Source organism: Vidua chalybeata, chromosome 5, assembly GCF_026979565.1.
Source record: "Vidua chalybeata isolate OUT-0048 chromosome 5, bVidCha1 merged haplotype, whole genome shotgun sequence".
In the NCBI taxonomy this organism is placed as follows: domain Eukaryota; kingdom Metazoa; phylum Chordata; class Aves; order Passeriformes; family Viduidae; genus Vidua; species Vidua chalybeata.
This window is the reverse complement of record NC_071534.1, coordinates 5,016,920-5,041,230: the sequence shown is the minus strand read 5'-3', so window position 1 is coordinate 5,041,230 and position 24,311 is coordinate 5,016,920. Positions and strand designations below refer to the sequence as shown.

Sequence of the window (24,311 nt, the reverse complement as noted above, 5' to 3'; positions counted from 1 at the left end):
GAGAAATCATGGCCCAGAATTATAATCCTGGATATTTTTCCTGTCCATACTGCAGGAAAAAGAGGGCTGGCAGTGTAGTGTAGTGTGCTGGCATTTCCAGTGCACTGTATCTAAGGGCTGGTCACAACTTACGAGCTGTTTCTATGGGAGCAAGAGGCAGATCAAAGACCTTTTGGCATTTTAGAACTGTCTAAGACCTTGTCTGGTTCTCATTCCCCATCCACCTCCCATCAAACTAGCTCAGAAACACTGACACAGGTCGGGAAAATAGACTCTGCAAGGGTTGTCTTGCTGTCCCCACATCCACCCACACTTAGTAATGTTAAGGTACATGGTATTCCCTGGAGAGCATGCAGCAGACAGGAGAGTTCATACAGTAGCTTTTGCATGATTTGCCCAAGACCACAGTCATTTTTGTGGCCCAAAGGGGCAGAAGAAGAACAGGCACTTAGTCCTGCTGAGGTCAAATGCCCAGGCAGGGTGGCCATGAGCAGGCAGTAGTGCTTGGACAGGCTCTGATCACCTGCAGTGAGGAAGCCTGTATGCAGGCAGAGATGTCTGTGCTCTTTCATATCCCAAAACTGACCCTGGAGCCTCCTCTACCTCCCAAAAGCAATTTCAATTATTGATGCTACTTGCTGTGTTAGTTTAGCTTTTGCTTGATGTGAAAACTTATGTTGCAATTGTGTATTGTAAGCAATGTTTCTATTGCATCCAGGTTGAATTAACTCAGGCACATGAATAAATAATAGGACAGCTTTTGAAACATCTGCAAAAGTGTCAGCCTCCCTTGTGCATTTGGAGGCAGGGAAGAGCTGCCCAGGTTACAAACTCCAGACTCAGCTGTGATGTCCAGACATAAGTCTGTACTCTGCAGAGTTCTCTTGGCTTCTGCAGATATTGAAGCTGTGCTGGCTGACAGAGAACCCTGTTCCTGCTGTCAAACAGCAGAGCTCAGGAGTGCAGAGTGGCATTTGGCACTGTGAAAATGATCCCCCTTTACTGTCACCAGTAAAGTAAAACTCCAGAGAACTGCTATGCTGGTTGCAAAGCCTTTTATGTAAAAGGGAAGGGGTTTAGGTGAGGTAAGCATTTTATGAGGATTGAGCACTTTGGTGTGTTATTTTGCCTTCCCACACCTTCATGCCCAGTGCGTAAATGCCCTGAAATTATAGTCTCACTTCCATCTTCCTGCTCTTACCTTTCAACCTTTAACTGATTTTCTTGGAACTCAAAAAAGGTGTCTGGATAATTCACAAGTAGTTCTACATGCTAGCCAGAGGAACAACAGAGAGAGCAGGAGATTTTCAACAGTTTCTGACTATAATTGACACACACGCATTGATAACACTGAACCACTCAGGTCTGTCTCTTTAGGAAGATGCAGTACGTAATTTTCTTGTATAGAAAAGACTTCAGTCTTTAAAACTAGGATTTATCTCACTTGTTGTTGGCCACCACCAAGTTTAGTGTCTTTTAGAAATGTATTAATTCCTTTTGTCAATGGAGAGACAGCGGGCCCTCAAGAGTATTGTTTTTCTCAGTGTGCTAGTTTAGTCTGGATGTGCAGCTTTTAGGCATTTTGTGTTGCAGGGCATAAATCCCACTTTTAACCTATTTTAAGCATCTCACAAAATAGCCATTCACTGTGATCAGCATCCAGAAGAATCTAAGAAGATCCAGTAAGATCCAAGAATCTCCTTCTACTGGCTGTCCTGCAGCCAGCAAGAGGGAGTCACTGGAAACCTGCCCCAGGGTTTCAGTATCTACCAGTCCAGGGAATACAGCTGGAGAGAAGTAGCCTGACCCATTAAAGGACCTATGTGGTACTGAGCAGTTTTAATCAAATCTATTTGTCAAATACTGCAGAAAAATAATTCTGTTTCTTTGAAAATTCAGGCCCAAGGCATTAACACATAGTTTTAATATAAGACACATCATCATTCTTGCACCCTTTCTTCATTCTGTGTTTATTTTTTGCTTTTGTTCTCCTTTCTTCATACTTTCCTTCACTTTAGTCCATTCTTCGCCTCCACCTGTTCCTGACTCAGGAATTACTTCCATTCATAGTTCATTCATGAACAAGATAATATGAGTGATTTCATGAATGGAGTCAGCTGTGCTGGTACTGGATGGTTTGTGTTCAGCTTGTGGGATTTGGAAGTGCAGATGTGGCTGTCCTGGTGCACTTGTTGTCAGAGGAGAAATGGGCAGAGAATCCAGCAGAGGAGACATTGTGTTGAGTTGGGGTCTGGTTGGTCTTAAGAGTAGAAGTTGCTGCTGGAGACAGTCTCCCTGGGGTTGAGCAGGTCTCCTGTCTGTCAAGGCTGTGTTGTCTTCTCTCTCTGTCATGGAAAGTCAGGGAGATAAAAGCTGCTCTCGGTACATGCAGAGCTGGGAGCCCAGCAAAAGGACTGCCTCTCAGAGAAGAATTAGGTTCCTCTTGGACAGACAGAATGGACTTGTCAGGTTAACCTAAACTAGCCTTCCTTCCCCTTCTTACTGAGGAAGGTACAGAGGATCAGCAGGGGACTTTCATCACAGGAAGGTTTGAGCAGGAGCAATAGATAAGGACGTGATGGAAAGAGGACAGCGGGAAGAACGTGTTAGGCAGTTCTGACCTCCAGCTGCAAGCAAGGCTGTAGCACACACCAAATGTGAGGAAGAACAGCCTTCCCATGCCAGGCCTATACAGGCTGAATGTGCAGCTTGACTCTGCCTAGTCCCCAGGGAAACTCAGGAAGGAGTAGATTCCCAAGTAGCCATGTGAGCTACCAACAGCCATGGGAGGGTGAGTAGGCATGACAGCCTGGGGAAAAAATAGGCAATACACCAATCCTGTAGCATTCTCCAGAAAGGGAAGACTAGTGTGGGCCATGGTCTCCATTGGAGACACTTCTCAAGAGGGTGGGGAGGGCAGGAGTGGGACACACACCTGTGCCCACTGGTGCATGGAATCAGGGAGTCCTGCTAACTTTTCTTTCTGTTCAGTTCTCACATGCAGGGCAGTCTCCTTCCAGGGAGCTGAGCTCTTCTACAATTCACCCAAATCCTGATTCACCTTCAGAAAGCTTGTAGAATCAGGGAGGCTGAGAAAAGGGATGGTTTTCATTAATATCTTTGTGCCTTGTGATTTTAAACTTTCCACCTGGCTGCCTCCCCCCTTGCTCCCTCCCTGAGTGGAGGCTGCAGGTTCATTACAGATGCTTTTAGTTGCATCCCAGCTCCTGCTGCATTGTCACCTGAGCGGAAAAGCTGGAAAATAGGTCATTACACTTGGGTGAGCAGATCCCAGCCCCACATGATACAGCTGCTTCCTGTCTTCACTGAACCCTTTTGCCACAGACTCTTTTGCCATGCTTAGCCCTGTGCTAAATCCTCGCAGCTCTTCTGCCATTATGTCCACATAGTTTTAGGGGGATCTTTTCCCTGTAGCCTAGGAGACTACAACAGAGACAACAGCTAGGAGCCCACTCTTTGGTCCTGGAACCTGGTGTGGAATTCTCTGCCTGTTGTTGTGAGGTGCCTCAGTGCAGATCAAACTCCTTATGTACACAGGTAGCCCAAGAGTCCTCAACCCCCACCCCCTTGTTCATGAGGCAGGGAGCCAGCATTCCTCCTGCTCACTCCAACAACATGATCCAAGTATCCAGTCATATCCCTGCAGATAGTGGACTAAATGAACCTCTGGATGCACTTTGAGTTCAATTTGTGTGGCTTGTTGTAAGTTCCTGGGCAGGAAGGAGTTGAAACTGTGTCCCTGTATCATCATCTCTGAAGCCTCCCGGAACAGGCATCTCACAGGTGTCCAGCTGTTTGTGGGAGAATGACCTCAGCACTGGTTTCGGCATGTGCACATAAGTTTTTGATTTATTCCTTGGATGCAGAGAGCCACCCACTCTCATATCCTTTGTCAGCTTCCATGGTCTCTAGCTTGGAAAGAAAAGACCTCCTTGGTCTGGTTTCATGAAGAAAAGTTGTGCTGCATTTCAGGGGATGTCTGGCACAGTTACCAGAGTGCATTTGGAAAGTTAATGCGAGTCTGTGCAGGAATCTGAAGTCAGGGAAGGCTGCAAAACTTCCAGCTGTCTAGAAGAGGAGGAGGAACATGGCAGACCCATAGCACAAGGCTGTTTGGTTCTTTGAATGGACTTTGCTGTGTCAAATTTGCACACAAAAGTAACAGACAAGTCTGATCCATCTTTCTTTCTGCCTGTCTAACAGCAGAAATAGCAGCTTGGTACCTGATGGCTCCTCTAGGAGCTGTTCTTCATACCTTTGGCACAGGATTTGTCAGATAAATCAAATCCAAGCACAGGCTGACTTTGCTCGAATCAAACATTCTTCCTAACCTGTCCTTTCTGCCTGGTCAACTTTTCTTAGTAAGCAGGACAGGGGACACTGTTCTTTGGACTGAGAGACAAATGGAAGAGACAGGAGTTAGAATTTACAAAGTAAACCTGCATCAGTCAGTCTGTGAGAGAAACTCTCATAGGAGCATCCAAGCATAACTCAAGTAGCAATGCCTGTTTGAACTTGAAAAGAGCCATGAACAGCTGCCTTGTCCTACTTGTCCTAATGAAGGCTCAATGCTTTCTGTACTAAGGGCATTGACTTGAGATTTGTACACAAAGGGGATGATATTTTAGGGCAGCCTGTGTGGAGGGGGAAAGACTGATCAAAGAGGGAAGGAGCAAGCAAAAGATAGAGGATTTAATGCTGGTGGACTGGGGCTACTAGGGTGACCTTAGCGGGTATCCCTGGGCCATGCAACGACTCAGTGTTCACATGTCTGGAAGCAGACAATAGCAGCAAAATCACCCTGGTCAGTGCTGAGAAATGCTTGCTCACTGGAAAGGATTAAAAAGTAATAACAAAAGCCCAAGTGCAGAGGTGGTTGCAGCTGTGAACACAGTAATGACTAACAAGAGGAAAACTTTTTACTATCAATGATAAATTCCAAGAAGCAGAATGCCTTGATGTTAACCCAAGGGACTGAGTAGAAGTATGAGAAAAATAAAAATAAAAGAGGAAAGATGCAGTGAAGGAAGTTTTTCTTATTGCCAAGTGTTTCTGCAGTCCACCCTCTTGGACAGATAAAAAAATATTTCATAGAAGATTTCCTATGAGACCAGTTCACAGAATCACAGAATCACAGAATAATGAGGTTGGAAGAGACCTCTAAGATCATCAAGTCCAACCCATGCCCTAACACCTCAACTAGACTATAGCACCAAGTGCCACGTCCAGTCTTTTTTTAAGCACATCCAGAGATGGTGATTCTGCCACCTCCCTGGGAAGACAATTCCAGTACTTTATTATTCTTTCGGTGAAAAATTTCTTCCTAATATCCAACCTGTACCTTCCCTGATGGAGCTTGAAGCTGTGTCCTCTTGTTCTGTCAGTTGCTGCTGGGTGGAAGAGACTGACCCCACCTGTCTGCAGCCTCTTTGATTCTCTTCCCTTGCTCCCTATTGGTTTCTGACTTTCGATTATATGGACTTTATGCAGAAAAAGAGGTCACAATTCCTAGCTGAGGTTGTAACAAATCCAACCTCAGAAGACACAAAGCACTTTATGTTCAGTCAGAGCTCTTGGTACGTTATTCCGTGGGTGTCACCCCAGTTAAATGATGATAACTCCTGAATCAATAAGGCAATGGAGGAATGCAGGGACGTTTCTGAGCATTTGAACTCTGTCTCTCACCCATTTAAGGAACTGTGCAACAGATTTTTTATTCTAGCAAGGCTGGAATAAAAATTGTGGCAGTCAACAGCTTAGTTCACAAACCACTTTCCAACAACCCACAGCTAAGTGCAGCACTTAGAAGCGACCAACAGACACACCCCCAGTTTATCTCAGAAAGGAAGAAACTGGTAACAGCATATCCCTTTATTAGTAGAGGTTTCTTTGGCAAAATTTCCAGATAATCCTAGGAAACAGAAGGATCCAGAAGAGAGCTAATCCCCTCCCCCTCTTTTTTTCCCTATACCACTCCTCATAAAATCCCAGACAACCTGTCTTGGGGAAAATTGCCTCCCTAATAACCTTCCTTAAATTTGGGATCAGTTTATCCTTTACCACATGACAAAACAACCCAAACACAATACAAAGAATTAAATAAAGTGGCTAAGGGGCTAATAGAAGTAGCATCCAAGATAAAAAGCAGCAGAAAATATGAAGTTCTTGAATTTTTAATGCACTTCTAATGTCAAGGTGGTCCCATTAGCAAATTAGTAACTTCTTATTTAAGGAAGGTGAGATTTTGGCACCTATAATTTTCTTCATCTGTCAGACAGTATTTCAGTTTTGAAAATTTATTTTTGGGAAAGAATAATGACAAAGTCAGTGGAAAATAGAGTAATTCAATGCCTGTCTTTGTTAGAAAAACTCGTTTTCTAGACAGGGGACATGCAGAACATAAATCTAGACTTCAGCAAAGCTTTGGACATGAGAATTTTTTTGTTGAGAGTGGAGGAGAGAGAAATTAGCAGAGGAATCATAAACAGGGGAGCAAATTGGCTGATACAGACATTAGTGCCTACATACTCTGCTGAAATGGGAAGTTGGGCCTAAGGGACATTATGAACAGGGGTTTCTTTTGATTAATGCTTGCAGTAATGACCTGAGCACAAAAGGTAGGAATATGCTAACAGAATGTGCTGAAGCCACATGAGAAAGGTGGTGTTGTTACAAGTGACTGAAATATCAGGCAGTAAGAATAAGAACAAGTAGATTATTTGACTAATACAGAGAGCAAGTACTGTAGTGGTAGGTTTTGTTGTTTGTAACAACAGAGCTTTTATAATATGAGAATGCTTTAGTGGGAAATAAGAGAGGTATCTTGGGGTATTCTTGGGGTATCTAAATTGGCCATGAATTTCCAGTGGGCAGTGAATCATGCCGAAATGCAAAGTGACACCAGATGAGCAGGTAATGTTACATGTTATTTCCGTACAACAGCTCCCATTTCCTATTTTCTCTGAGCTGATTCTGGTCCTGTTGATATTGATACAGGTGTCTAAATAGCTATGTCAGTGTAGATGTCTATATATCTATATAGATGCAGGTAAGTGTCAATACATATATATATATATATACACACCCATACTTTCTCTGTATATGCACATGTGAATGTATGTGCTGTCGGTGGTGTGATATATGTGATGGTGTATACGTACACATACACACATATATATATATATATAAATATATAGTAAAGCACAAGAATTGCTCACCAGCAGGAATGCAGGAATCACTTGAGTGAAATCACTGCCCATGGTAAGCAGGATCCAGGAAGCCATAGTGATGTCTCAGGGCCCCTCCCATGGGATTTCCCTTGGGGACTGGGCCTCAGTACCACATGGAGGAGCCTGCCTGGCGTCATCTGCTGGAGGATGTTCTGATGAAGGCTGTGTCCCCCTCTCACAGCTGCGTGGTGGACGAGATGGACTTCTCAGGCATGGAGCTGGACGAAGCCCTGCGGAAATTCCAGGCCCACATCCGTGTGCAGGGCGAGGCGCAGAAGGTGGAGCGGCTCATCGAGGCTTTCAGGTAAGGGGAGGAGCCCTGCAGCCCCACTGCTGCAACCAGGGGAGGCAGGGAACACAACACACCCAAGGCAAAAAACCAGCAGTCATGGAGAGAATGCCCACAGACTTCCCTTCCAAAGAGGGGGATCAGGGAGTGGCACAGTCCTCTGTGCCACTGCTGAGCCACAGCTGTGGCCTTGTCAGATGTTCAGTGGCATGAAGGCTACCAGGGGCCAGAGTGAGGCCAGTCCTGATATGGCTTCCAGCAAGGAATTCCCTGTTCATTGGTGACTCACAGGAAGAGAAGCAGAGGGGTTTGCAGGGCTGCTCCGTTCTCCCTTGGTGCATCCAAAGGAATTCTTAGCAAGGCAGGCTGGAGCAGACACCTCCTGTATTACACTTATGTACTGACACACTCTGAGGAGTCCACTCCAGTCTCACTTGCTTTTTTGGTTCCTGAGGACAGGAAGGCTGAAGTTTCAGTGGCCCTACTTCAGCCATTGGTGGGGAAATTTGCCTTCAGAGAGCAGTGGGTTCCTTCTCTTATGTGTGAGAGGTGGAGTGAAAGGAATATGATCTGCTTGTGGTAAAGCCATTGCCAAGCTGGAGCAGAGGGCTCCTCCCATGTTCCATGTTAAGTGTGTGCATCCCTCCTGCTGCAGCCAGAGGTACTGCATGTGTAACCCAGATGTAGTCCAGCAGTTTCACAACCCGGACACCATCTTCATCTTGGCCTTTGCAATCATCCTCCTCAACACAGACATGTACAGCCCCAACATCAAGCCTGACAGGAAGATGATGCTGGAGGACTTCATTCGCAATCTGAGAGGTGAGGATTCTGCCTTGATTTATCTTTTTTGTCCTCTTGCTTTTCTAAATTTTGCCTAGATGAAGGCAGGAAAAACCTGGTGGAACTGCCTTTCTCCAGGTCTTCTGCTGCTTGCCTGTGAGCCAGACATGGAAGGCCCTTTGAGATGCCTTCTAGGGTGCTGGGGAAGGGAAATTCTAATTAACTTTGTTTTCTGCAGAAAGCTGTCCAGCCTTCTCAGAAACCAATCATTTTCCTTTGAGAGATGGCTTCATCTTTTAAGATATCTCATTGCTTGGAAACAGTCCATTGTATTACATTTTCTTATTGTTCAGCTCCATCCTTCTTAGACCCTGCTGGGTTGTGCTAAACAAGCCCTACTTGCTGCTTTGAATAGATGAACACATTTTCCTTTTATTCAGGCTAAATCTTCCCCTTCTTAATTGCCTGCAATTACTTATAGTAACTGTAGGCGTGACAGAGTTCATGCATACATTACTTCTTTGCAATTTCTGATACATCAGTTCCCCAAATCAATTTTCTTCTATTTTCAAGGTCAGTCCTTTCCATCCTGGTAATGTCTTGTTAAAAGCACTTTTTCAGATGTGATCACAACATACTCATATATAGAGCTACCCCCTTGTTCTTATTTTCAGATCTACTAACTCAGCTCAGTATTGTTTGGCCTTTTTGACATAATGTCTAGACAAATTATTGTCTAATTTCCCAGCCATATTCATTCCTAGGTCGTCCTAGGTCAGCCATTTTCCAAGTTCCTCTTACTGCACATCTGCAATTCATATAAAGCTCCCTCAAAGTTTTTCCAGCATAAATTCCCGTCTTTTCTAAGATTTTGCACTTTTCTGGGTTCTTTTGACTTGTTTCTTTGTCCTGATTGCTGTTCAGAAAGCGTCATCTCAGCCTCCCACACCTTCCACAATTTGTCACCTGGTTCAGACTGGTATAATGTGACACTGAGGCCCTCTTTCAAGTTAATTCCACAGATACTGAATGGGTCTGCTACCTGCCATCACCGCCTTTAGTATTACAATTAATAGCACTAACAAAAGAGGAGGGTTTTTTTAATGTTAACTTACACTTAAGAGTTGCCTTAAAAACTGTCAGTTCACACCACAATTAATTAAATCAGAATGAAGGTCACTCACTTCCATTGTGCAACACACCACAACTCATTCGAGCAAGTGAATGTCACCCTATCACAGACAAGGAGAGAGTTCAATCCAGACTCACCTGCAGGCCAGCAGCTTCAGCAGCCTGTGTTTGAAATGTTATTTGGGATTCATTTGCAAGGATGTAGGTAAGGGAGCAGAACATCTCAATGCCTTTCCATTTCTCAGCAGGTCCTCACCTGCATAACTCAGGATAGTACATCTCAGACCAGGGAGCTGGAGGGAATGCAGAGGAAAATCAACATAAAATGACTGGAGGAATCCAGTTTGGAGGAAGGACTGGAAACTTGGTTTTCAGTGTTTGGCTCAGGGAACGGTGAAAAAAAAAAACTTTTCTGCCAGGCTCTGAAGGGTCAGACAGCAAAGTATGGAGAATTATCTAAGGAGATGTAAAAGAGGAAAGGGGCAGGGTCAAGGCAGAGATACCACAAACAGAATAGCAGGGAAGTATTATTCCTAGGAGACAACACAGAAGGAAAATGGTGGAGGTCACCAAGCAGACAATGAGAGATGATGCTTGCATTGGCAGGAAGAGCTGCTGAATCCCATCATAGGCCTTCTCCACATCTAGCACTTCTGATGATACAAAATCAATGCAGGGGTTACTGCTGAGCGGCCCAAGATATGTGAATGTGAAATTGTGGCTATAAAACCTTAGGGAACACATGGAAAGGAGCCACCATGCAGAGCAATGGAATAATGAAATCAACTGCATTGGCCTTAGAGATGTCAGTCTCTCCTGCTGGTGCATTAGATGCATTAGAGAAACAAAGAAGACAGCCTAAAGTGAAGTATTGCTTTTCCCCTTCAGCCTTCCCAGCACTGCACAGTGCAGAGGCAGTAGTGACCTGCCAGGGACCACTGGTTCTTCCCTTTTCTTTTCTCTCTGGCTGGCCTGCCCAACATTTTCTGTGTTTGGCAGGGGTGGACGACGGTGCTGACATCCCTCGGGAGCTGGTGGTGGGGATCTATGAGAGGATCCAGCAGAAAGAGCTAAAATCTAATGAGGACCATGTAACTTACGTCACTAAAGTGGAGAAGTCCATAGTTGGAATGAAAACGGTGAGCACCCATAACCCTGCTGGTACCCACTCCCCCACCTCTCTCCCTGCCCTCTTTTCTGTGTTTTTCCTCTATGCCTTTCTTCTCTTATGTAATACCTTCCTTGCATGTCTCTACAAATGTACTCCTTTTTCTCCAAACTTTTTATTTTCTGTTATCTCATTATTTCCTAATTTTGAGGCATCTCCTTGGCCAGAGTTTACAGTATCTAGTGGCGTAATTGTTTGCCCATGAATTTTACTGCAGGTCCTGGCTGGCTCAGCTGATAGGTCTGCAGTGTTTCAAACTTTCAGGCCTTTTAAGGGTGTAGGAAGTGAAAGGCAAAGTGATAGCAAACAATTTTACCTGTCTGTCTCTAATGAGTTCCCTAAAAATTGCTGGGGTTAAGAGATCCCCAAAGTACAGACATCTTCTTTGGCAGTAACCAATCTGTAGAGCAAGAACATATATACTGTTTATCCAAAATAAAGCAGGATGATTTCTCAAAGCCCAGGAAACCTGCAGATGTCCAGTGGGGTGAGAGAGGATGAGCAGCGACCCAAGGATTGGAAGGCAGAGATAGGATGTGTGAGCAAGAAGGTTGCATTTAGTCTGCCCTCTGATTTACCCGGATCACAAAGGCTTTCTCTGTTACTGCACTAGCAGGAAAATTGATGGCAAGGAGCGGTGGTGAGGAGGTGATTTGTCTGGGCAGAGGGGGTGGAATTGTGTCACTGGCCACGCTTGTGCAGTTTGAGGTTGGGGGAGACCCACAGTGGCCCCTCCTTCAGCCCCTGCATGCCCCTGTGTGCTCTCTGCAGGTCCTGTCGGTGCCCCACCGCCGGCTGGTGTGCTGCAGCCGCCTGTTTGAAGTGACCGATGTGAACAAAGTGCAGAAGCAGGCAGCTCACCAAAGGGAAGTCTTCCTCTTCAATGACCTGCTGGTGGTGAGTGTGCTTTGGCAATTAGGCACTGCAGTAATAAAACCTGCCCTGGTTTCTGTAAGGAAATCTGAAACCAGTCCACAACATCCATTTTCCCTCTGTTCTAAGGACAGCTCCCAGTTCATCAACATTGTAAGACACAGCTCTGGACCCTTCACTGTTAAAAACCTACTAAATCTGTAACTCCAGTAAACCCTTGAAAAAACAAACTGTCACATCCCACAGCCATCCAAGCAATGTTAGTGCTCTCTCTCATGCCTTTGCCAGCAGGGAGGTTCATTTCATGAAAGGGAGGTTCATTTCTTTGTCTGTTTGTACTACAGTAGACAGAGCCCTCTCATGCCCTTTAAATCTTTCCTGCCAGACACTTTAAAATCACTGCCTCCTAAAGGATGTAGCAGACTAGATAGTACTTATCAGACCCCCAAATGTGTAGAGTATTTTTGAAAGTGTCCTGCCCCAGCAATGGAATTATGCAGGTACAGGAGAGCAGAGTTATGCTGAGACTGGAAGGAGGCCAAACAAAATGGAAGTTTGCTGAATTTAATGGTGAAGTAAAACTGTGGTGGCAGTAGATGCAAGGCTAAACCCAAACCCTTTTGCAGAAGGAGAGGATAAGAGAGCTTTACCCAGCTATTCCTCTGCAGCCATTTGCACAGTTATCAAGCAGGGGAGAGGGTCTGCTCCTTGCTATCCCTCTACTCCATGGGATAAGCCAGATCCACAAGAACTAGTGCTGAGGTACAAGGGCAGCACAGCATTCTCATACACTCTTGCTCCCAGCTCTAAGGTATTTATGACAGGCTTCCCTTTGCCTTTTGATCTGTTCCTTGGTGAAAAGAATTACCCTTTCAAAGTCAACATGTGGTAATCAAGCACCTCTGGGAGAGAGCTGAGTGAGCCCAGGGAGATGCCTGCAGGATTCCAGAAGTGTTGTTACAAGTGCAGCATTCCAGGCAGCTCTCCAGCAAAGAGCCAGTAATTCAGCAAACATTGCTCCCATGTACACTTAACAGAGCTTTTTTGCTTTGAGCAGTTTGCATTGTTCTTGCCTCGCTGTTCCCCAGCACCAATGATGCTTCTCTCCCTCCAACAGATCCTCAAGCTTTGCCCGAAGAAGAAAAGCTCCTCAACATACACATTTTGCAAGTCAGTCGGCCTGCTAGGGATGCAGTTCCATCTCTTTGAGAATGAGTGTAAGTCCACTGCTCCTAGGTTTCCTGGAGGGGTTTGGCAGGGAAAAGGAGAAGGAGGGAGGGGCATGTGTGAGTTTGCATTAGGGGAGAGATTCTGTCAGAGTTAAAAGTGGAGGAGAGAAAACTGAGACTTGTGCCAAGGAGATGACTCTTTAGGTACACTGTGATGAGAAGAAGCTCCTGGTACCCCTCCTAGGTCTGAGCATCTGCAGAAGGGCCTCACTGAAGGATCTGGCTTGTTATGGTGGCAGGGACAACACCAGTGGTGAAGACTGGGGGAAACAATCCCCATATACATCCTACTGAGCTCCCTGAAGCCAACTGTTGGTGCAGAATCTTGTTGACAGAGCTGCTGCTGCCAGCTTTAGCCCCTCTCCCCTCATGCCCAAAGTCACAGCCCCCACTGCTGCCGTTGATGCTGACAGAGTGCTGCTGCCCCCTCCCTGCACAGTGCCATGCCCTGCTGAGAGCTTCCCAAGGCAGAGGCAGAGCCCTTGGAACAGTACCCAGCAAAGCATGGCGGGAGGCCAGCCCTAGTCAGCCTGACCTTGATGGTCTGGGAATAGAGCCATGATGTGTCATGACTGGGGCTGCTTGTGCCGTGCAGGAGTTCCAGAAACAGGCAGGCTTCCTGCTGGCACAAGCAGAGGAGCAGCACAGCAGTCCCAAGCAAGCCTGGCTGATGCCCCTGGGATCAGGGGCACAATCCCCTGTGATCACAATGCTCTCCAGTGTGAGCACATGGAGAATATGCTGCAAGGAAGGCAAAATGTAGCAGCACTGTGGCTATACTAAGTTTTTTCTATCCCTCCTCTACTCTTCTGGCAGCATGAGTCACTCTCCCAACACCCTGCTCTGCAGCATGCAGAGGCTCCCACGTCCCTGTGAACTAAAGGGCCATTCATACCTGAGCATCCCCAGGAGGCACCATCAGAGCTGGAATCAGCTTTCAGGGGTACCACGACTATCCTGGGAGTGCCCAGATCTTCTGGCAAAGGTGCCCTGTTGTGTATCCCCTGCAGAGACAGTAAAACAAATGTCACCAAGATCTTGTGATCTGAACAGATGAGAGAGACACAAGGTGGGAAAAGAGCTTGGCAGGCAAACAGGGGGAGCAGAGGGCTGGCTGAAAATAACAGGTTAGGACTTGGCTTGTTTGGGAAAGACTGATAAAGGAAGGCTAATAAAGGAAGGCTGCCCATGGAAGGCAGGCAGATGTAGGAGCACTGGAGGAGAAGTGAAAGCAGGACAAGGGAAGACAGAAATTAAATGTAGAGGAATGTGAAAGAAAAGAAGGAAAGGGATTGAAACCAGCAGCCATCGAGCAAATGATAGAGGAAGTCTAGTCAAAAGTGTGGCAAGTCCTCTGCATTCTCATGTTCTCCTGATTCTGTTGGCTGAATCTCCAGTCATCACCTCCCTGCACACAAACCTGATCTTCAAAACATAAGGCCTTTTGCTGTTTATTTTCAGTCTCTGGGCATGGCCTTTCATTTACATTCCTGTGTGTTTTATTTGTGAGGAGTACTAAGCAGAGACCTACAAATACACATCTTTCCCTTTACCATTCTCTCTGCAGAGTGCAATGAGCTCCCCACCCACACTGTGCCAATACCCCTCCTGTGTTCTCTGCAGATGAAAGGAGAGACTGGGGACAAGTCCTGCCACTGTGAATGCAATGGCTCTGAGCCCAGAAGACAACCTCTCCTGCTGCATCTCCCACAGGAGAAGAAGTGTCATTGGCTTCATAAACACTGTTTACTCTTCCACAGATTGAGAAAGGCTTTACAGTCTTACCTCTGTGCTCACGTTGCTAGGCCCAGTGCTGCACTAGAAATAACTAAGAGCTAGAGTTCTCTGGTTTTGGCAGCACTGTGCTGCTGGTGACACTTGCCTTGCTGCTGCAGCTTGGTCCTTCTGTTCTCTTGGAGGGCTGCCGTGCTGCAGCTTCCCACAGTTGGCAGTGTGACAAACTCTGGGTGTCCAATTCCACTGGAGTCATGCTGAAAACTCTCTGTCCTTCAGATGTACCAAAACAACCAACTACTCCATCAAGAATGCCTAACACCTCTTTATTTTGTTGCCACATCTTTTTTCAGATTACCCCCATGGCATTACACTGGTGACTCCAGTTTCAGGCTCAGAGAAAAAGCAGGTACTACACTTCTGTGCTCTGGGTGCTGAGGAAATGCAGAAGTTTGTGGAAGACCTGAAAGAGTCAATAGCAGAAGTGACAGAACTGGAACAGATACGAATTGAATGTAAGGGTCTCTCATACAATTCACACTCCAATGCCATCACACTGCATGTGACTACAAAAGGCAAAAAGTATAAAGGAAGTCTTCTTCAGGAACAGGGGCAAAGAGGATGAGCAGCACAAGTCTGCACAGGATGTTCCTGGGATCACTGATAGGATGAAAAAGCACTCTGTGACCACTGGCCAGCAGGAAAAATGGAAGGACTTAACTACTTACGATGCTTATGAAACAGGGAGTGAGACACAGCAGCCTGGAACAGGGAAGCTTAAACTGTCACACCCAGAAGATTCTTTTCTGTCCCATACTCCTTTGACTATGCAAATATGACCTGTAAATAGCTGGGATAGATCTCGTACCTTTAACAGAGCTGTCCTGAGGGCAAGCAGTCTGTCACTGCATGGCCTTATACAGACAAGATGTCCATGTAGCCTTTCCATGTACAGAGTGATGAGCCAAAATAGCTCAGCTGCAGTGGTCCCCATCTGTGCAGCACTAGCCAATCCTGTATAAATGTAGGTCATATGTAGAAGGTCCTATAGAGACACCTAAGTTTCTTCACATATCAAATCCTCTCCAGTTTCTGTTTTTTCTTGGCTGTTCCTCTCTCCCTTCTTGACACTCACTTGTTATTTCCTTGCATTAATTCTCCTTGCTGACTTCCCATTTTATTCCTTCAATATGCTTGCAACCTTCCTTCCATCCCTCCCCTAATTTATTTCCATATGTCTGTTTTGCAGGGGAACTGGAGAAACAGCAAGGGACAAAGAATCTCTCCTTAAGGACCAATGGAGCCCAGATGGAACTGCAGTCTAAGCAAGGCTCTCCAACAGGTAAGAGGGCACCCCGCACCCAACTTTTTTTTTGGTCTAGAATTGCTGCCTTTGCAAATGTGTTCTCACTGGTTTCTGTGAGAATAACTGCAAAAAGAAGTGTTCAGTTTTGTACCCTTTAGCCTTGGCCTAATAGTGGAAATAAGAGATATAAGTTCTGCAAATACCCTAGGAAAACCCTTGAAGTCTCATTACCCAGTCTGTAGCTGTAAGACCTGGTAAAGAGCTGTTACTGATAGAGCATGGGTAACTTCTGAAGAGCCCGGCCCAATTTTCTTCCCTAAACTGATAAAACTTACCCCACTAAGCAGCTAACAGGTTGCAAGAGGGTCTGGATTGGCCTTGCACTTCTCCCTTTAACTCTCCAGTCCACAGTATGAGGGCCAGCTCTTGACTAGAGGGGCAGATCTCATGAGTGAGATATTTTGTTTTATTTCAAAGGCAAGAAGGATTTGGGGGAGAAGGTCTCGGACAGCACAGTGGAGGTAAGTAGAGTGCAGAGCAGCTGAGGTAAGTAATTCTCTCTCACTTCAGCACTTCTCACATTCTCTGTTGTTTCTTTTCTCAGGTTTTAATCAATGCCTCCCCAGCCAGACTGACAATTTTACCAATTTCCAGAGATACAATTAAAAGTTACTGCTAGGACGGGTAATACAACTTTCAAATCCAAACTAAACTTCAAAGCATTTTCAATCCGTTTCTATAACTGTAACATCCTTCATGGACCAAGCTCCCAAACGCTGTAGACTAACCCACCCCACTGCTTCTGGGGAGACTGAAAACCCCACTAAGGACTTCCCTGACATGCTAACTCCATGCAGCATCACATGCAAATTCCCCACAGCCCAGCTTTCCTGCACTATCTCTGCAGCTCTGTCTCTCCATCCCCCTGAAGGGGATTAAGCATGGCCTTTGTACACCAGACTTTCCTTAGAGCTTCACCTTCCTAGGTAGGGAGCTTGGCTGTCCTGTGTACATCTATCTTTGCAGGAATGTCTAGCATCCAGTTGCTTGCCTGTTTCTTCACATATACCCATACTCTCACTGCCTGTGAGGAAACAGGAAAATGAAATCTTCACACTGAAAATCTTATCAGCTACTTCCTACTCTCTCTTGTCTGAAATATCTCCATTGTCCTGAACCTTCCCTTTTCCAGGGTAGTTCTTTCCCCTCTTGTCAACATATATTTACTTAAAGAATTCAGCTTCTCTGTGGGGAGTAGGTGCTGCTTCTTTTCCCTGGAGAGCACCCTATTTCGCTGCAGATACCCCTTCCTGGGAAAGGTGCCTCTGCCAGCCAGTTTCCTATTCCTGTTGGGAGAAGTGTCTCCCCCTGTAGAATGGCTTCCATGTATCCTAATGTCATTGGCACTTCGTGGCCCAGCAACCAGCTTTTCCTGTGGGATGTTCCATCACCTGAATAAATATTGACACAATATTTTATGTCCTGCTGTGCGGTGAGTCTGAGCAACCTCCATGTCTGGATAGGGACAGACAGCTCATCCTTGTTCCAGCATGGTGGGGAGCTTGGTCACTTCACAGCTTCTCCTTCCCAGTTGCTGGTGCAGCTGCTGACTCTGCCAGACCCTCAGGGCAGCCCTACTGTCCCACCTGTGCCCCTGCCTGGCTGGAAGTGCCACGCCAACCTGCGAGCACTTGTTTCCTACCCAGGGCTTGTCACTTGACTGACATTCTGTTTTACACCAGCAATTTAGCTCTGGCTTGGGTCTCCGTCAGCCCATGTCCTTGCCAGGAGGAACTATAACCTTATCCATCATTTGAGAAGCATTATTTCCCTGCTGCACTTCTCCTGCTAGGGACCTCCTGTCCAGGCCAGCTCATCCTTTTCAGACTGGTCTCAGTGAGCTCCCTTATTTGATTCCATTATAAGCATCTCGATGTGGAAACCCTCATGACCTCCTGCTTCCCTACCTGCTTTCAGCTGACCAAGTATTACTCTGCCAGTAGAGGAGCATTTCCATTTCTCTGAGATTATCTAATCTGCTGCCATTTCATCATGAATTTCTTTTATCATTGTATGAGCTAGAGGGGCATTTTTTGTTTCTTTTCTTTTTTTTTTGAAAATCATTTCCTTTCACTGACAAACCATCAAATGGATCAGAGGGAGCTGCCTTATGCTAGACTGTGTCAGGTTTCTGCTTTTTCCTTTGTAAACAGATTAGCCAGTCCTGTGGTGTACCTTCCTACTTAGAAAGGCAGGGAACTGGGAAAGGCTTGAGTTTCTCTGTCACTCTCTATCTCAGATTCAGCTGCTGTCATTTTGCTGAAACGTACAGCCTCGATTATCTGAAACCTTGTGGTCTGGTCCCCCTCTCCTTTTTGCTGGTGGGGACAAAGTCATGACCTCAAGGTCTGTTCATTTCCATGAGAACTCACGGACACTTCCACTCTTAGAATTGATTTGTGTTCCCTGTGCTGTTTGGATAATCAAAGTTGCACTGCATTCGGGAACTCCGGCTCTGCTGTCTTTGATGTGATGTAAAGGACAGGAACACTTAGGCTGGATGTGGACAATGGGGCTGTTGAGGGGGACTGTGCAGCCAGGGTCGTACCTGCTCTGGTTTTTTGAGGGAGGGAGGGTTGAACGCATGTGAGGTCGTCTGGTGGTGGGGGTTCAGGGCAGCCAGTAGCAGCAGATGGGAAAAGTCTTGTAACATTTAATGCTTCTTTGGCTGTTTCTAAACTAGGTGTCAATTCACAACAGGCTTCAAACGTACCAGCACAACTCCGCCCTGGGGCCCGAGAGTGGAATGCAGCCCAGCATGCGTCTTAACATGCCACGGGAGCAGCTGGAGACAGCACTGGCGCCCTCGCACCCCGCCTCGGCGGGGACACTTGTACAGTGCCAGCAGATTGTCAAAGTCATTGTCTTGGACAAGCCGTGCCTCGCTCGGATGGAGCCGGCCCTCAACCAGACTCTGACACGCTATGTCACCTCCGACGCCTGCACCTCCACCCCCTGGCGCGGTGTGGGCAGTGGGCTCCCTGGGACCCCCATGAAGCTGGTCCATCAGCCTCCCCTGCCACCTCCACCCCCTCCCTACAACCACCCCCACCAGTATTGCCCCCCCAGCTCGCTGCTTCAGAGGCGCAGGTATTCCAGTGGCTCACGCAGCCTCGTGTAGCCATACCACCAGCACCAAACAGCACAGACTTCCTCGCTTCCCTTCCCCACCACCTCCCAGGGACCCTTTCTGCCTATAGAGATCTAGTTTGTGATTTATTTTTTAGTAAAACAAGAACAAAAAAAAAAAAAAAAAAAAAAAAAAGCCAACTGACCTAACTCTTACCCTTGTCTCTCCCCTCAAGATGATGCTATTTGTGAGGAGCCATCTCTAGAAACTGCCAACCTACATGCTCACACATCCTCACACCCTGCCAGCCCAGCTGGCTTCTGTGCTCGTGTTGTCTCCATGTAGCACTTTGCTGCCCTGTTCCTCAGAGGCTTGATGACCTGCTGCTTTCTAGGCACCGTGTCTTCCATTTCCTACCCCTCAGCTTCCTTTCCCTCCTTGCATTTATCTGGCCATAGGTTTGTACCCACCCTGAAATTTCGCCAGCCTCAGAGAGAAATGGACTCACCTGTGCCATACCTTGGGACGTTCCTGGGGGTGGAGTTCTCCCTGCCACTATCACTGCCACCTGCTAAGCTGGAGTGAGAACTTGCACCACTTGCCACGCTTCCTCCTCATCGCTCTCCAAGTATTATCTCCTTGCAGCAGCCGGCTCCAAATGAAGGAGTGCACGAGTGGAAGAGAGCTTGAGAGGAGGAGAGACTGTCCTGAGCTGCAGTACAAGTACACAAAGATGGCCTCACTGAACACCAAAACTTTTTCTGTTGTTATGATGGAGCATTGTACCAGAGACCTCTGATGAGACCTAGCAGACCTCACCACATGTAAATACACCTATATGGTAGCATATGTATGCGCATGCTTACTAAGGAAACACCAAGTTCTGAGGGAGCAGAAGGGAGGGGTTCAGTCCAGGGATCTTCCTGGAATGGATGTGTACTTTTCCAAAGAGACAGCACCAAGGTGCCCTCCCACCTCAACACACACACAAACACACACACACACTCACACACAGAGGAGATTGCCTTCTCTAGAACAGACTCACCTCTGCTTTCCTTCTTCTGGCTGGTTTTGTGCTTCCTGCCCACCTGCATTTTTGTATTCTGAAAGCAAAGCTGAGTGTTATGTTCACCTTTTAGGGTGGGTATTCCATTCACTTGGGCTCTTCCACCTGTGCTAGAGGGAAGGGACATTTTGGAGACCACTCATGTGAGGTCCCTTCTGTATTTCTTGCCTGTATCTCTTACCCCTATATTCTTACTTCCATCAGCCCTTCCTATAGGAAAGCTACCCAGATACCAGACTCCAAGGCCTCTTCTCTCTCCGTCTCTATCCCAGCTTCAAAGTGAGAGGAGGGGCAGATCCTGAGATAGAGATGACAGCTCAGCTCCTCTGCTTTACTGGGGACATTGATGTGAAGGAAGACAGCATTAAAAATGGGCTGTGGATGTATTTTTAGAAAAAAAAATCTCTTTGTGCAGTAGGGAGGGGAAGGTATTAATTAGCTTAAAGGCTTTGGTCTCACTCACTCATTCTAGCTTCCTTCGAGGTTTAAGAAGATCGACTTTAGGATTCTAAAATAGGACAGAATGCCTTTTAGGGCCTTTATTTTTATTTTATTTTATGAGGGAAAGACAGAAATGCTCTTCCTTCCCGTGCAAGGCTGAGACATGAGCACTGGGTGCTGATGATGCAATGGTAGGGTAAGGAATGGCAGGAGTTGTTGCCAGTGGTGGGGATGTGCAAAATGTCAGGAAAAGGGGGACAGCAAAGACAGATGCAGAAAACTTTTTTTAACCTTGGGGGTAAAAGCCACACAGCAATTTCCTTAGGGATTGTGCCAGTGTGCTGATCTCTGGGGCCATTGCCAGTGACAAAAGCCACAGTGCATCAGGGATGGGCTTGGCTCCCCTCAGTGCTCCCTGGATGCTTGATGGCTGTGCTGGAATGTGCAGGGAGAGAGTTCATACATGTGACCTGGAGTTAGGGAAACAGACAGGGGCTGGAGTGACAGGTCTCCTGCACTTATCCAGCCCTCCAGGGCAGGAGCCTGCTCACTTCCAGGTCCCCCTCTATCTGAGCATGACCCATGGACCCAGCTGTGCCAAGAGGTCTGACTTGTTTGCTTAGCTGGGCACCAGGCTGCCACTTCTATCTGCAATAGCAAATGTACTGACTGGGAGCCCACAAGCAGAGCCTCAGGGAAGACTGCAGAAGCAGATGACAGAAAAGATTGTAAGAAAACCCTGAATAGAAGCCCAGTCTCCCTCCAGACCAGAGAAGCTTACTCCTAGCCAGCCCCCCAGGGCAGTTTGGATGCTCTGCATCCTGAACTGGGTGCTGGGAGAGGTCCTCACCCCTGTGCAGGGCTCAGACCCTCACCCCCCAGCCAGCTGTGAGGCACAGCTGGCCTGGTCTGCTGCTGACTCCCTTCAGGGTTACACCCTGCTGCCTCACAGCAGCCAGAACCTCATCTGAGCTGCCCATAGCTTCCCAAGGAGCATGTGTGGCATCTGCCATTTTTGGTCATGCAGTGTGTAGCTGCTGTTGTTTTTGCTCACTGCTGCAGTGGAATGGGTGTCCAGGAGGCACTGGCACTGTCCTCCCTTCCCAGTAGTTATTTCACTGTCTGAGAGGAACAGCAGTACTAGTTTGGGGTTTTTTTTCCAGAGTGCAGTGAGCCAATTAATTTCTGTGTGTGTGTTAAAATAAATAAATTAGATTTTACTTGACATTTAACACAAAGTGACAACAGCAAAAAATCTTAAGATACTTGAGGAAATAATTTTTTTAGATAAAATATTTATAACAATGCCTATGAAGTTCCTACACAAGATGTTTGCTGCTTTAATAATTGATTGGGAGAGCTACAAGGATCTAAAGAGGAAATCAGGAAACTGCTTGAGACTCCCTTCTCCACGCTGGATGCAGGGTAGAAGTGAGTGAACTGAAGTGCTGAGGTACCTGAGGCAAAGTATTCTCTCAGGGCAAGCTGGTTCTGTTTCCCTGACCTTGCAAAGGCTACTGCTGGCCTTGAGCTTTGGACAGAGAAGCAAATGTAGATAACTCTTGCTGTCTTCTAGCCTGCTGGCTACCACGTCTTCTGTTTGGTTTAGCTGGAGAGGCACATAACTACTCTGTTCCAGGTTGTCATGGAACAGGTTGGTCAAAATTCCACTGTGGAGCCGAGCCCTTCAGACTTCACTTCAAAATACAGATTTTATTTATTTTTCCCTTTGAAGGTTGGTTCTCGAAGGATGACAAGCACTTTAAAACATATCTGCACCTCGTCTGATCTATTGTAGTGTCTGCTCCTGCAGTCCTCCCACATGCCAGCGAGACACAGAGAGTCAGTGTAGCCGTACAGCTGGGAGCAGATACCCTTGCACACAGACTGACAGGGTGCAGGCTAGAAGGGGCATCTCAGCGACAACCTAATGAAGGACAAAACGTGTACCACAGCCCACCTGGAGGGACCAGCCCAAAGAAAAATCACCAGCTCTTGACAGCAGGGATTCTGATCATGAACCTAGCACAATCTTTCAGGTGGAGGAGTCAGACAGGGAGCTGCTGCAGAGATTAACTCAACCCAAATGAACCAGTGTATTTTTGCTGCCAAATTCATGACCTTCTATATTTAAAAGGAGCAAGGGGGAGAGAGAAAACAGAAACCTAGTGTTCTGCAGTGAGTGTTGGGTAGTCAGTGGCCAAATGAGAAGGTGGCTTTGCTGAACAGTAGGAGAGACTGAGCTGTGTTACATCAGGCTCTATACTGATGCTTGGTCATGCTGGTGCAGGCCCAGTGAAATGAATCTGTTTGCACTAGTAGCAAAGGGATGGGAAAATGTGACAGGAGAATTGAGCCTTGCAAACAATTTGGGTTTAATGCAGTGCTTTTCTGCTGCCATAGTAATTTTTAATGCCATAGTCTTGGCTGCTGGGTTAGCAACACTTAGTGCTCTCACAAGGCTTTCAAAGCATCCCACTGTTCACATTTTCTCTCCTTCCTGTAGATGAAAGGTGAGGGTATGGTCCACAACTCGAATTTCATCATTACTCATACTGAAAGGTACCACCAGATTTGGATGCATTTGAGGGCCCCCAAGCCAAAAGTGTTAGAGTTTTGTTACCTGTTTCTCAGAAGGCTCAACCTGCAACTATGTGCACATGTTTCTGAGGTTTCCAAAACCAATCTGAGCCCTAAACCAAGGATGCTGCTGCTTGGCGGAGTCTCTGCTTTGAAATGCAAGTTGCTGAGCAAACTCCCCCCGTGTCCCACTCCACCAGCTGCCTCACTGTGCTAGTGTAGGCTCCAGGGACTGCCAGCAGTGTTTTGTGAGCTAGAGCCATCCTTGTCCTGCCCTCTCGTTCGCAGCCATGCCTGGGACAGCAGCTTTGAAGTCACCCAGCTCTTCAACACTAGTCACAACCCCATCTGAATGTGTCTTTTTAAAAATCTAACAACAGAAGTGTTACCTGTGCGTAGGCTTTTGAAAGCACCTGTCTGTCTGTAAATGTCTCCTGCTGTAAATATCACCAACAAAAGCTTCCTTTGGGAAAAGTGGTGTGGTCACACCTAGCAAAGAGTCCAAATGGCTAATATTTTGTAACAAAACTAACAAAAATAGATCAGAGGTATTTTATCTGTTCAATCAATAGAGTTTTAGAAATTATATTGAGATAATGTCACCTGTGCTCCAATGTCTTCTTTGCCTCAGCCCCCACCCTGGGCGTCCCTGGGCTCCAGCGGCGTGCGCAGGGCACAACCATGCGCCAAGGGGTGCTCGCTGGAGTGCTGAGCATCCTGGACTCCTGCTGGCCTCGGGGGCTGCCTGCTCCAGCTACTGCTGTTTTCTTGTCAAAAGCAGCAGGAGCTAGCTCAGTGCTCAGGCTCTCTGAGGATCAGATCCAGAGGAAAACAGGTAGCAATAAACTTGTTCAGGAGGTGGCAACTTAACTGTGAAATTCACCCCTGCAAGGAGGTGGAGAGGAAAACGGTGAGGGGAAAGGCAGAGCCCTTCTGTGCCACAGCTCATTGCTTCCATCTCGCTGGATGCTCTCGGCTGTGCAGGCTGCACCTCTGGGGAGGGAGGCCCGCACAGCCTCGCAGAGCACTCGCTGCTGCCTGTGCCACACAGGAACCTGTGCACCAGAGAGCAGCACACACCGTGGGGCAGTGCTCACACCACCTGCCAACACACAGGACTACACCTGAGAGAGCATGGAGGTACCTCTACAGAACGTGCTGGACAAAACTACGGGGCATAGGCACCATGTACTGGCTGAGCAGGACAGCTTTGCTGGCCGCAGCATCACCATTGCAGCACATCTCACCAGCCACGCAGGCTCAGGCTTGGTGAACATTTGGATGGGAGACACGTAAGGAAAATTACATTTCCTGTGCAGATCAGATATAAG

At 46.9% G+C, this 24,311-nt stretch overlaps 1 protein-coding gene and 1 long non-coding RNA gene across 6 annotated transcripts in view; one reads left to right on the top strand and one right to left on the bottom strand.

Annotated features, from left to right (window-relative positions):
* Positions 1-23,582, top strand: part of IQSEC3 (IQ motif and Sec7 domain ArfGEF 3) — a 99,181-nt gene extending 75,599 nt beyond the window's left edge. The window contains exons 6-15 of one of the 5 annotated variants that reach the window (XM_053944260.1): positions 7,432-7,554; positions 8,195-8,361; positions 10,453-10,592; positions 11,393-11,518; positions 12,612-12,711; positions 14,811-14,972; positions 15,707-15,799; positions 16,241-16,284; positions 16,368-16,447; positions 18,524-18,614. In XM_053944260.1, coding sequence (XP_053800235.1) covers positions 7,432-7,554; positions 8,195-8,361; positions 10,453-10,592; positions 11,393-11,518; positions 12,612-12,711; positions 14,811-14,972; positions 15,707-15,799; positions 16,241-16,284; positions 16,368-16,442 — 1,030 coding nt within the window. In that variant the 3' untranslated portion in view covers positions 16,443-16,447; positions 18,524-18,614. Of the gene's footprint in view, positions 1-7,431; positions 7,555-8,194; positions 8,362-10,452; positions 10,593-11,392; positions 11,519-12,611; positions 12,712-14,810; positions 14,973-15,706; positions 15,800-16,240; positions 16,285-16,367; positions 16,448-18,506 lie in introns of all 5 variants that reach the window. The other 4 variants (XM_053944259.1, XM_053944257.1, XM_053944261.1 and 1 more) reach the window with 4 other exon arrangements.
* Positions 1,960-3,347, bottom strand: LOC128788923 (uncharacterized). Its single transcript, XR_008431265.1, has 3 exons — positions 3,243-3,347; positions 2,936-3,089; positions 1,960-2,345 (listed from the first exon to the last, which is right to left on the bottom strand). It is a non-coding gene; the product is annotated as an uncharacterized LOC128788923 (long non-coding RNA).
* Positions 23,583-24,311: the final 729 nt, after the last annotated feature.